The sequence below is a fragment of the Cotesia glomerata genome, linkage group LG7, assembly GCF_020080835.1.
Source record: "Cotesia glomerata isolate CgM1 linkage group LG7, MPM_Cglom_v2.3, whole genome shotgun sequence".
NCBI lineage: Eukaryota > Metazoa > Arthropoda > Insecta > Hymenoptera > Braconidae > Cotesia > Cotesia glomerata.
In genome coordinates, this window is record NC_058164.1 from 17916667 (window position 1) to 17930242 (window position 13576).

The 13576-nt window shown below is 36.7% G+C and overlaps 2 protein-coding genes across 2 annotated transcripts in view; both read right to left on the reverse strand.

Moving 5' to 3' along the window:
- Positions 1-10737, reverse strand: part of LOC123268762 (GTP-binding protein RAD) — a 332020-nt gene extending 321283 nt beyond the window's left edge. The window contains exon 1 of the mRNA XM_044734118.1: positions 10627-10737. The gene's annotated coding sequence lies outside the window, so the exon portion shown is untranslated. The remainder of the gene's footprint in view (positions 1-10626) is intronic.
- LOC123269710 lies at positions 3724-7712 on the reverse strand. The gene is made up of 2 exons (XM_044735545.1): positions 5045-7712; positions 3724-4991 (listed from the first exon to the last, which is right to left on the reverse strand). The coding sequence occupies exons 1-2, from the start codon at positions 7710-7712 to the stop codon at positions 3724-3726; spliced, it is 3936 nt and encodes a 1311-aa protein (XP_044591480.1).
- Positions 10738-13576: the final 2839 nt, after the last annotated feature.

Below are 13576 nucleotides of genomic sequence, written 5' to 3' on the forward strand. Positions count from 1 at the left end.
ACCTTTGCGTATTTAACGCTTCAGACATGAGCAGGCATGGATAGGCATTACCATGTCTAATTTCAGGCCTGATCATACATGAACAGGCATGAGCAAGTCTAATTTCAGGCCTGATCATACCAGTACAAGCATGGTCAGGTCTGATCATTTTTTTTCCGGGTAGATCTGATCAAACTTATATAGTCAGAGATGTGATAAAAATTTTTTCTTCGACGAAAAAATTTTTTTTGGCCATCACAAAATGTGCAAAATTATTTTTATCATTAAATAATTTTGAAATAAAAAATTTGTTACATTTCCTATGGGATGTTTTGGTCTGCTCTGCTCCTGCCTAATATTAAAATCATTACTTATTTTATTATTTAAATAAATGTGATGTTATAACGAGATTCAGTTAAATAAATAAATTATAACTATCAAAATATATTATAAAATCAATTTTTATATTATATATATATGATAAACATATTTGATATATTATGTACTTCATAGAATTGTTGTCACATAAGATAGCAGCACAGCAGGCAGGAACTTCAAGGCGCACGGATATCATCAAAGTTAAGCAGCGTTGAGCGTGGTTAGTAAGTGGATGGGTGACCGCTGGTATTACAGCCGTACAATTATATGTAATCATTTTTTTTTTAAATTTAATTCATTATAGAGAATTGCGTATGACTCTATCAAGTAATATATCCGTAAAATTAAGCAAAATAATTAATCAAAAGTAACAATGGGCTTTCAGACCTGACCATGTTTGATCAGGCCTGATCAGGTCAATTCATGCCTGATCAGGCCTGAAGACTCATGTCTGTTCATGTCTGATGAGGTCTGATCATTTTGTCCCGGGAAGAAAAAAATTTATTTTTTTTTCCCTGATTAAAAAAAAGTATTAAGACAAAGAAAAAAATATTGAAAAGTATTGGTTTTCTAGTCCCAATAAAACATAAAATTTCTTGAATGAAACAAGTGATAATTGATTCACAAGTAGTATTATTGATGATAGAATATGATGTAAGTCTTTATAATGATCATGTCAATAATAAACATCACTCTTGTAAAACAGAACAGAACTGTAACAATTAATAAAGAATCATAAATAAACAAATATTGGAAATAAAATTGAAGAGAAGCAGTTCTTGATAATATTATCCAAAAGTCCCAGAGCAAATTCTAAAAATCGTAGTGATAGTTTTGTGACGTCGATTGACGATCCGTCGTATGGAAAACACGATAATTATTGACAAACATTATTAATTGATCTTTTTTTGATTCCTTCTCTTGAAACCTTGAAAATTCTATAAAGAAGAATAATATGAAAAATAACAATCTGAATCAGTCGCGTTTAATTATGATTGATAACACTCAAAATCGGTAGTCCAGCATCAAATAACACAAACATTAGGGTGCTTCATTTAAAACGAAATTTTTTTTTTTTTTCTGATACATGAAAATTTTGTTCTTTTTATCGAAAAAAAATTACCTGAAAATTTGAGCCCTAAATTTTAATTTTAAGTGGTTCCTTTCGATCGATGTATATTTCCCATTTAAATAACATATAAATGATTTTTTTAATTTAAATTAATGTAGCTCCGTTTGATTTGATGATATTTCATTGCGATTAGTCGGAATTTGTAGTATATTAGTGACTCTTTGAAAGTGCCCTCTAACATTTTTAACTCCCGGCTAAGAAAATTGAAAATTTTCAGAAATCGGGAAGTTATTGCTTTCAGCCCGTTTTTTGAAAATTGAGTTTTCATCAGATCTCGACGATTAAAGGTCCTAGAAAGCTTCTCTGACTATTCCCATGGTGATGTCACCGTGTCTGTATGTATGTATATATGTGTGTGAACTTTTGAACGGCTTATCCGATTCGATCAAAATAAGCGGCGTTCTGAAGAGTTCCATTGCCCTTAGAATTCAGATACTAGTTTAAAAAATTCAAGTCGATAAATTTTGAGAAATCTCAAAAATAAAATTTCCAAAAATTCGTTTTTTTGGAATAGTTTTTAAACGGCTTGACCGATGAATTCCAAAAACTAATCAGCTTTTAACTTCAAAAGACCACGTCGACCGCCACCAGCCCGGTCAAAATCGGTCGACTCGTTCGTGAGATATCGTTGTCGAAAAAAATTGAAAAAAATGTTTTTTTCAGAATTTTCGTGAAATTTTTTGTCTGACCATTGGGGCTCTACAAAACATTAAAAAACTTAGAAAACTGCGTTGAATGCCGTAAACCACGAGAAAATCGGTTGATTCATTCAAAAGTTATTACGGTTTAAAAATTCAAAAAATAGTGTGATATGAAACTCCTATCAGACTTTTGAGTTCGAAGAGCCCAATACATAGAACAGTCATCTCTTCGAGCTCAAAGAGTTCAAAACAAACCAAAAATAATATTTTTGAGCTCGAAGAGCTCAAAAACAAAATGAGTGAAATGTTGAGCGCTTAGGTATAAAGTTAGCGGGAAGTTGCAGGGATGGCCTTTAGGGTCAACCGTTTTCCTAATTTTTTTGTATTTGAACCCGTCTCATTAGTGTCGGCCTCGAAACGCCTATTTTCTCAAAAATTGTTATATTTTCGTTCTTATCAACAAAACAGTTGAAGTTATAAGAAAATTGTCAGAGAATAATTTGTAGGAAATTAAATTTCCTACAAAAATACCCCTGTATGGATTTTCTGAGGTGCGTAGTCCAAAAGGTGTAAATAGGTTAATGTATTAAAATCTAAAAAAAATATGAAATTTCAATTTTTACTGTATGATTTTTTAACTCTACCTTATTATCAAATCAGTATACGCTTTTTTATAACAAAATTAACTTTATTTAATTATTTTTTATTGATAAGAGAATTTATTGTTTATAACACTGATTTTACTATCGTGGAACTTTTAAATATACGTAAGTAAAACGTATGATGTAGAGAACAGAACGTCTTAGATTGAAAGAATTGTAATCGGTGCTTACTTCATTGTTCTCCTGCGATAAAATTATAAAAACTTGTTTAAGGTTAACAGTGCCGTAGATAGAAATAAAAGTAACGAGTGCAAAAAATAAATAACAAAAAAAAAACACAATCTAATTGTCAATATCTGAATAATTACAGAAAGAGCGGAAAAGCGGGGATCAGGTTTAGGGTTGGATATCTCAATTAAAACGCGTAATTTATTATCAAAAATAACACTAGTAATTTATTTACATTAATTACACTCAATATTTAATATTTTTAATAGCGGATTGTTAAGATAAAAGCGGATTTGTAAATTACAGCGTGGGTTGCAAAAGCGAAGCCGGTTGACACGTGGTTGAACACTTTGCCGGCACTGAAAAAGCGGTGAAATAAATGCACTGATAACACAATTTACCTATAACAAATTAAAGCGAATTATTAGCGGTTAATTTAAGCAATTTAAATTATAAAAATAGCGAAATGCGGTTAATTAACAATAAGCGAAAGTAAAGCGGAATTAATGGCGACTTGTTGCAACGAAAGCGTGGAAGCGAAAGATAATAACAATAGTCCGTCTTCTTCCTCGTTGAGTTGGGGAAGAAGGCTATTGCGCATGTCTAGTGGGAGCGATCAGCCAATAAAGCGGTCGATTCATGACGTGATCGAGAGGCTGATTTTCTATTGGCGGTTCGATTTTTGCGGGAACTAGCGGTGGACAGGTGCGTCTCTTGAATTTGGGAGTCCCCCAGGAGCGAGTTAATCGCTACTGGGCCTTGTTCACCGAACATTCTCCCCCGGGTTGGCGGCTGCGTCGACAAGATCATCTTCTTCATGCGTTAGCGGCAGGACACAGAGCTTTGTAATTGGACGTACCAGCTCTGTGTTAACTGTCTTAACAGTTACTACGCGGATTTGTCCATCTTCACCTGGATGGACAGCAATTACTTTGGCTAATGGCCACTTGGTTGGCGGGAGATCCTCAGTGGTGATCAGTACTACTGAACCCACCTTGATCTGGTTGCGTCGATGATGCCACTTTGAAATGGCCTGGTAGCGGTGGATGCAGTCCTGGTAGTAGCGTTTCCAGAAATGTTGAACCATTTGCTGGACTTGTTCCCAGTGCGAGAGCCGAGCAGGTTGTAAATCTGTCAGCGATGGCTCTGGGATAGCGGTCAGTGACTGTCCGATTAAGAAGTGACCTGGAGTCAGTACAGCCAGGTCAGCAGGATCTTCATTCAGCGGTGTGAGCGGTCTGGAATTCAATATGGCTTCAATTTGAGCCAGTAGCGTTGAATATTGCTCAAGCGTCAACAGCGAGTCTCCGATTGTTCTTCGAAGGTGAAATTTGATAGATTTCACAGCGGCTTCCCATTTTCCTCCAAAATGTGGAGCTCCAGGCGGATTGAATTTCCAGTTCGTGCCATCTTGAGCGATCAAGGTTGATAATTCTCGTAATGTACGGGATCCTGCAGCGAATAGTCGTTTCAGCTCTTTATCTGCTCCTACAAAATTGGTTCCACAGTCTGAATATAGCGTGTGGCAGATACCTCGGCGACTAGTGAAGCGGCGATAAGCGGCGATGAAAGCGGCAGCGGTGTAGTCAGTTACTAGCTCTAAGTGTACAGCTGAACTGAACATGCATACAAAGACTGCAATCCAGCCTTTGTATGTTTTTGCTCCACGTCCTTGAAACGTTTTCAGCGTGATAGGTCCAGCGTAGTCGAGTCCTGTATGCAAGAAGGCTCGAGTTGGCTGTACTCGTGCGGCGGGTAGTTGACCCATCAACTGTTGAGCGCGTTCTCCACGGTGTCTCGTGCAGATAACGCAGCGTAAAATAAATGATCTGACTGGAACACGGCCTCCAATGATCCAGACAGTCTTGCGTAAGTCAGCGAGCGTAAGCTGAGTACCTCCGTGAAGCGTTTTGCGGTGCGAATCATCAATCAAAATTGATGTAAGCGGTGATTGTCGCGGTAGAATCGCTGGATGCCTCTCTTCTGGGTCCAGCAATGCGTTGTTCCAGCGGCCACCGGCTCTCAGGACCCCTGATGGTCGATGAACGGAGTCAGCTTAGTGATGCTGTTATTTTTAGGCAGACCATCACCATCTAGTAGCGTGTGAATCTCTCTAGCGAAGTATTGTCCTTGAGTGAACTTAATCAAGGTCAATTTAGCGCGCTGCAGGTCTGATGGAGTAAGCGGGTAGGCCAGCGAAGATTGTGGAACTCTTTTAAAGCGGTCGATGGCACGATGCCAGATGCTAAGCTTCCGTAGCAGTGGAAACAGCTGCGTGTAATGCGACAGTAATTGTTGGAGCAGGCAATTTTCTGCTTTCCAAGTTACTAGTGTCAGACCTTGGCGTTCTTCTCGATGCGTTGCGTTGTCTTTTGGAGGCTCCAGAGTGGGCCAAGAGGATTCTGGTTCATGAAGCCAAGTTGGTCCATGCCACCAGAGAGCGTGTTGTTTCAGTTTTAGCGTAGGTATACCTCTTGAAGCGCAGTCAGCGGGGTTTTGTTTTCCTGGAATAAATTTCCAGGAGACATCTCGAAGCGTTTCTTGGATTTTTCCCACTCTATTGCGGACGAATGTCTTCCAGCGGATTGCTGGACTTTTAATCCATGCGAGAGTCACGGCGGAGTCAGTCCAGAGATTGATCCTGACATTTTCAAGCGACTGAACTTCTTTAACATGAAGTATCAGTTGTGTTAGCAACCATGCGGCAGATAATTCCAAGCGTGGGATTGTCATGGTCTTCAGCGGTGCTACTTGCGTTTTTGAACACAAAAGTGAGACCTTTGTGTTCCCATCAGCGTCAGTGACTCTCAAATAAACAGCGGCAGCCATAGCGTTTTGCGAAGCGTCTGAGAACCCGTGCAATTCCATAGTTGCTCCAGGTGCTATATTATTCCAGCGTGGAATGCGGATGGATTCGATGTTTCGAAGATCCTCGCGGTATCCAGTCCATTTGTGAATGAGTGATGGTGACAATTGTTCATCCCATGACACTCTATCTAGCCACAGATCTTGCATAAAGATCTTGGCTTTGACGACTATTGGTGCGAGAAGTCCTAGCGGATCATACAGTTTAGCGATTTCAGACAAAATAGCTCTCTTTGTCTTAGGCGTATCTGGCGGTAGCGTGTACTTGAACTGGAGAGCGTCAGTGCGTGAATTCCAGTACATGCCCAGGATTTTTACTGGTGCATCACTGATTTCTTTAAGCGGTGTATCCAGCTGCTTTTCTGGAGCGACTTCAGCGAGTAATCGTGGGCTATTGCTAGCCCATTTGGCAAGCGGGAAGCAGCCTGCTGCACACAGTGCTTTTGTTTGCACTGCAACCTCTATAGCGTCTTCTTCATTGTCTGCTCCACCGTAGATGTCATCTACGTAGCGTGTATCCAACATTGGAGCAACAGCTAGCGGAAAGCGGTGTCCTTCATCCTTCACAAGTTGAATGAGCACACGTACAGCGTCAAAAGGTGCACTAGCGGTTCCGTATGTGACTGTCTTGAGACAGTAAGCGTCTACCAGGTCATTCTCATCTGTCCAGAGAATGCACTGAAGCGGCCAATCAAGAGAGTCGACCTCAATCTGTCTGAACATCTTGGTGATGTCAGTAGCGAATAGAATTTTATTGCAGCGGATTCTCAACATCACGTCAAAAATGTCAATTTGCGTTTTGGGTCCTGCGTGAAGAATATCATTCAATGAAATTCCTGTAGATGTTGCACAGGAACCATTGAACACTGTGCGGAGTTTCGTAGTGGCACTATCAAGCTTCAATACCCCATGGTGAGGCAAGAAGTAAGCGTTTGCGGGCAATTCGTTGATTGGAACTCGTACCATGTGTCCTAGTTGAATATATTCTGCCATGAATGCATGATACATGTCAGAATAATCCTTTTCTCGCGACAAGCGAGTTATTAATCTGCGGAGTGACCCCATGGCTGCGTTAATAGAGTCGCCAAGTTGACTCTCGGGGGCTTTAAGCGGTAATCTCACTACATAGCGTCCATCAGGCTGTCGATAATGCGTTTGACGAAAGTGAACTTCACATTCGTCTTCCTCAGCGTCGTTGAGCGATGAATTTCCTGATGGAACTCCTTCCTGTTCCCAAAACTTAGCGATAGCGTCTTGTAATTCAGTATCTACTGACGCATGTAGTGCTGCGTGTGATGTTAAAGCGTGTTTAGCGGTGACAGCTCCATAGACAATCCAACCAAGCGTGGTGGATTGTGCAATAGGAGCATTGCGAGGTCCTCGTTGAATCTCTGCGTTCATGATCTGTGCGGCTGGTGATGCACCTAGAATAATATCTACAGGGCGTGGCTGTAGATACTGCGGGTCAGCGAGCTTGAGATTCTCAAGATGCGGCCATTTCGGATCAGCGATCACGAACGATGGAAGATCTACCGTCAGTGTTGGTAGAATATGCATGCTGACATGCATTGATGCGGTCGTACACAGCGAACGAAGCTCAATTGTGCTCACACCTAGTGAGCTTCCTGCGGAGACATTGCCAATGCCCTTGAGCATGACCATGTCACGCTGTAGCGGTTGTCCAAGCTTCTTGAAGAGCGACTGTCTCATAAATGAGAGCTCTGAACCTTGATCAATCAACACTCTGGCGGTGATTGGATTACCATGATGTGGGCGGACCTGGACTAAAGCGGTAGCTAGCAATACTTGAGCGGAAAGCGGATCTGTGCGGAAGATGTAGACTGCGGTGAAGCTGGTTTCGTTGGTGCATCCAAAATGGATGGACATGTGGTGACGTTGACCACATTTTCGGCAATCTTGAGCGGTCTTGCAATCTGCGGCGCGGTGCGGAACACGAAAGTTGAAGCACAAATTGCATTTTCAACTATCTTGTGTAATTCTCCATAGCGAGGTTATTTAAGGCCCGAAGTCGAGTTTTCAGTCTTAATAAACGGAAAGTTCAGCGTACCGGTGTACGAATGACTATCAGGAGCAGCACCCGATGTGCTCTGCGATGCTCCTGACACTCGACCTTTCCTAGCGGGATTACACTTCACTTAACACAGCACAATTTTTAGCGGTATAATTAATTAATTTAATTGAGATAGAGCCAGCCTGATCCGGCTCGAGGGACCAATGAATAATTACAGAAAGAGCGGAAAAGCGGGGATCAGGTTTAGGGTTGGATATCTCAATTAAAACGCGTAATTTATTATCAAAAATAACACTAGTAATTTATTTACATTAATTACACTCAATATTTAATATTTTTAATAGCGGATTGTTAAGATAAAAGCGGATTTGTAAATTACAGCGTGGGTTGCAAAAGCGAAGCCGGTTGACACGTGGTTGAACACTTTGCCGGCACTGAAAAAGCGGTGAAATAAATGCACTGATAACACAATTTACCTATAACAAATTAAAGCGAATTATTAGCGGTTAATTTAAGCAATTTAAATTATAAAAATAGCGAAATGCGGTTAATTAACAATAAGCGAAAGTAAAGCGGAATTAATGGCGACTTGTTGCAACGAAAGCGTGGAAGCGAAAGATAATAACAATAGTCCGTCTTCTTCCTCGTTGAGTTGGGGAAGAAGGCTATTGCGCATGTCTAGTGGGAGCGATCAGCCAATAAAGCGGTCGATTCATGACGTGATCGAGAGGCTGATTTTCTATTGGCGGTTCGATTTTTGCGGGAACTAGCGGTGGACAGGTGCGTCTCTTGAATTTGGGAGTCCCCCAGGAGCGAGTTAATCGCTACTGGGCCTTGTTCACCGAACAATATCGAAGAAGTGAAGTTGACATTACAACGTTCATATTTTTAACGAAAGTAAAAATAATAAATTAATATTGAGCTGTTTAATTGTGATAAAAATTAATTTACCAGAAATTTGAAAATTTTAATAATTTTTGTAACAAATAAATTTTGACAAAAAAAAGTTTTTGATGACAGCTAAATTTAATGTCATTTTATTTTATGTGTCAATTGTTTCAATGTGTAAATTTATTTTTTGTTAATGAATATTAATAACTTTGCATTTATTATCTGATATATATTTGTTTCTTTTTGTTTAACTTTTTATTTGTATTCAAGGACTGAGGGTGCTCGCCCCCCTCCCCCAACCACCTGCCGGGGCTTTGCCCCTGGACCCCACCGGGGCTCTGCCCCTGGACCCCGATTTTGTGCTCGCATATATCGCCGCATTTGTAATACAAAATAGTATGTGCAACTCGTGCGACATTGTCGATTACCCACTCAAGCAAAAGACCGCACTCGCTTCGCTCGTGCATTCAACTTCGCTTTCGTGGGCAATCGACAACTTGTTGCACGATCTACTATTTCAAATTTGACTTTTTTTTATAGCTAATTTTGGTATATATCTTTACACTAAGGACAAAAAAAAATATTTTACACTCAACAAATATCAGAATTTCACATGAGACATTTTATTCTTGAAGATAAAGCGTTGAAAAAAATTTTTAATATCTCTTCTCGATTTTACTGATATTTTTTTCTAAAAAAAAAGTTGAATAGGGTTAACTTTGTTAAAAAAAAGCGTCAGTTGAAAAATCATACAATAAAAATTGAAGTTTCATATTTTTTTTAGATTTTAATACATTGACCTGTTTATACCTTTTGAACTACGCACCTCAGAAAATCCATACAGGAGTATTTTTGTAGGAAATTTAATTTCCTACAAATTATTTTCTGACAATTTTCTTATAACGTCAACTGTTTTGTTGATAAGAACGAAAATATAAAAATTTTTGAGAAAATAGGGGTTTCGAGGCAGACACCGATGAGACGGGTTCAAATACAAAAAAATGTTAGAGGGCGCTTTCCAAGAGTCACTAATATACTACAAATTCCGACTAATCGCAATGAAATACCATCAAATCAAACGGAGCTACATTAATTTAAATTTAAAAAATCATAATTTATATGTTATTTAAATGGGAAATATACATCGATCGACAGGAACCACTTAAAATTAAAATTTAGGGCTCAAATTTTTAGGGAATTTTTTTTCGATAAAAGGAACAAAATTTTTATGTATCAGCGAAAAACAAAAATTTTTCGTTTTAAATGAAGCACTCTAACAAACATATAACAGAAATATTAATGTCCTTGTTCAATCCATTAACATTCCTCATATACTCATTTCTCTTATCAACTATCAATAAAATGCTACAGTATGTCACGTTAGCAGTGCTAAAATTGTTTAATTTCATTCGCAATTACACTAGAAAAGGATCAATTTAAAGAAGCTATAAAGAAAAATTCAATTTCATTATTCTATAACTATTTTAAACGAAAAATCATAGTAGACTTACATCTGTTTATACTGATACACATTTGACATTATTTACCAAAATTCTGATACGCCTTTGGATAATTTACTTGTTATATTTATTGAATTAATTAATAATCTCTTTCAAACTGTTTGAAAAAATAACAAAATACTTGGAACCAATTAAATGTCTCAAAAATAGTTTCTAAAATTCCATATAAATTTGGATTTAGCTTAAAAAATATTTCTGCTAGAATAATTCCAATTTCTATAGCAATAATGGATCCATGCAAAAGCAACCACTGGAGCTGCGTTATAGGTACGTTCTAGTTTAAAAATATATGTTATGTACTTTCCTAAACATATAATCAAGGTCTTGAAAACTTAAACTTTATTAAAAAAATTCTTACCATTATGATTCCCAATATAAGGAAAATGTTGTGTTCCATCCCGACAATTGATGTCATCAATTTCAAATCTCGTGGAATTAATGAGGAGTCTAAAAATTAATGAGGACAAAATTATTTTTTTTTATCTACTATCAAATAAACAACTTAAACGAAAACAAAATGAATGATTGTTTCATTAGAAAGAATGGCAAATACAATTATGAAAACTGCACGACTCACAATGCGCAGCAACAGACTTATTTACGGCCGTAAGATGGACGGCGAAGAGTATGAGGTCCACCATTGTAAGCATCGCATGTTTGAAAACGATGCTTACAATTCTAACAACGGGGCATAATTATCTTCTTTAGTAATAATACTATAGAAAATAAAAGTGCTTCTGGAAAATTCCGCAATAATTTCATAATTATAGAGTTCAATAAGTAGACTTTTTTTTTTTTTTTTTTTTTTTTTTTTTTTCGTGTACAAAACAAATTATTCTTACTACGCCGGTCGAAAGTACGGGGTTCCACGTATTCTGCGATTTCACGGCAGAAAGCCTTACTTTTATGCCGTGGTAGAGTCGCGCATGCGCTCTACGACGGGGAGCCGAAAAAATGTATTCATGCACTGACAACGAGACACGAGGCGGCAGAAAGTCCGAAAGTCGGTAGTCGCGCTCACTCTATTACTTGTGTTTATAAGCCTAACCTTACTTGTGATTGTTGTGAATGTATCTGTCTTGTTATGTGTCAATGATTTTAGGTTAAAACTAAATTAATTACAGAAAATAAATATTTATTCTAATGAAATGAGACTTGTTAAATATTTAAATTACAAAAAAAAAACAAGAAATATTTTCTATTCTGATAAATATACTCAAATAAATAAATTAATTATTGAACAAATAATTATTTAAAAAAATACACAAAAAGATTTTTTTCTTAATTTTTTTTTCTATGTATTTTACGATTATTATTTCATTTTCCTGTTTTTTTTTTATTCTTAAAATCAGAGTTAATTTATAATATATTTATAACTTTAAATTTATTGAATTAACCAAAGATCTTTTCTCAAAAGAAAGTAGTAATATGATAGATTATAAATTAATGTCTTTGTTGACAGGTGTATTTGATGCCCCCCCCCCCCCCTCCGACCAGCAACACTCGCTTCGCTCGTGCCGCAAATGTTGGGGGCAGGCATCAATTTTTTGTAACGCAATTTGTTGCGTACTTTCGATCGGATAGCAAGAAAACTAGTATACACTACAAGGGCAGAAATTTGAGAGCCCTGAACTGAACGCCATGATGCCCTCGGCTTCGCCTCAGGCGCGCAGTGCAGGAATCTCAACTTTCTGCCCTTGTAGTGTAATATACTATTTTTTACTTCGAAACAAACAGTGCTTTACGATCGAAACACTTTTATTATTGTACTCTTGTTAGTTTACAAAATTGAGATATTTTACATATTATTGTGAAGATAATTTAATGGAGATACCCAAGTTGAAAAAATTAACTTAAATGAACTTCACTGCTAAGGCAAAGTACCCAGTAGTTGAACAAGTTCCAATGTAAAACGTATTTGACCCTACTTTTAATATATGAAGATGTAATTATTAGTTCAAATTAGTGATTTTCATGAAAATATAAACAACTTTGAATTGATTGAAGCGCAAAATAATAAAGATAACTTAATATTTATGTTTTAACAACGTTTTTAAGATAGACTATGAAAGGAGTAGTAGTCGAACAATTAATTCTGACAAGCCGCAGTAGTTGAACACTACGGGAGCAGTAGTTGAACTAATAAAATATATGGCAATAGGCACACCAAAAATTTTCTACATTTTATTGAAATATCTAAAGAATTATAACATATTATTGATTAATATTGAAAATAATACTGTGAATATTCAATATGTTCATTTTTAAAAATAATAAATATTTGTATTTAATTTTTTAATTACACTTTTTATGAATGACAAAGCAAATTTTCAATTATAAATAAAAAAAACTCTCTTCAAAACGTTCAATAATTTTTAACTACACTAATTTTTAGCTATAAAACTTATTTACTTTGCAGTAATTAATACAAATCACAATGCTGATGATCACTAGTCTATGAAACTATTAGAGGTTAGAGTACTGTTAAAATTATACAGCCCCAGTTTGTTAAGGTTCTGGGTGTCGCTTAGAAAATTTGGAGGTATAGTAAGACACTAAAATTAAATATAAAAATTATAGTTTATGTCTTTGCAAAAAATATGTATTATTTAGAAAAAACTATTTCATTGGTCAGTACAATTTTTTTCACTTGAAATGATGATATACCGTTTTTTTTACTGATTATTCGGCTTACGGTTTAGTACCTTTTTCATTAAAAAAAATTAGAAAAACGGTAGACCCTGAAGGCCATCCGTGCAACTTCCCGTTAATTCCATACCTAGGTGCATAAAACTGCACTAATGATGTTTTTAAGCTCTTTGAGCTCAAAAATACAATTTATGTGTTATTTTGAGCTTTTCAAGCTCAAAAGTCTGATAGAAGTATCATAGAACAATATTTTTTAAATTTTCAAACAGCACTAACTTTTGAATGAATCAACCGATTTTCACGCGGTTAGTAGTATTTGACGCAATTTTGTTTCATAAAGAATCTTAAAGTTTGAATTGATAAAACTCGGAAATTTGGAGTAATTCCGAAAAAAAACACTTTTTTCGGTTTTCTTTTTTTCATGATATTTCTTGAACGAATTGACCAATTTTGACCGGCTTAACGGCGATCGACGTAATTTTTTCATGCTAATAGCTGATGAGTTTTTAAAATCGATCAGTGTAGCCGTTTAAAAGTTATTCCAAAAAATGTCGGAGTTATGCAAAAAAAACATTTGTTTCCAAATATTTTATCGAGGATATCTCTCGAACCAATCAACCGATTTCCACGTTTTTGGCGGCGATCGACGTGGTTTTTGA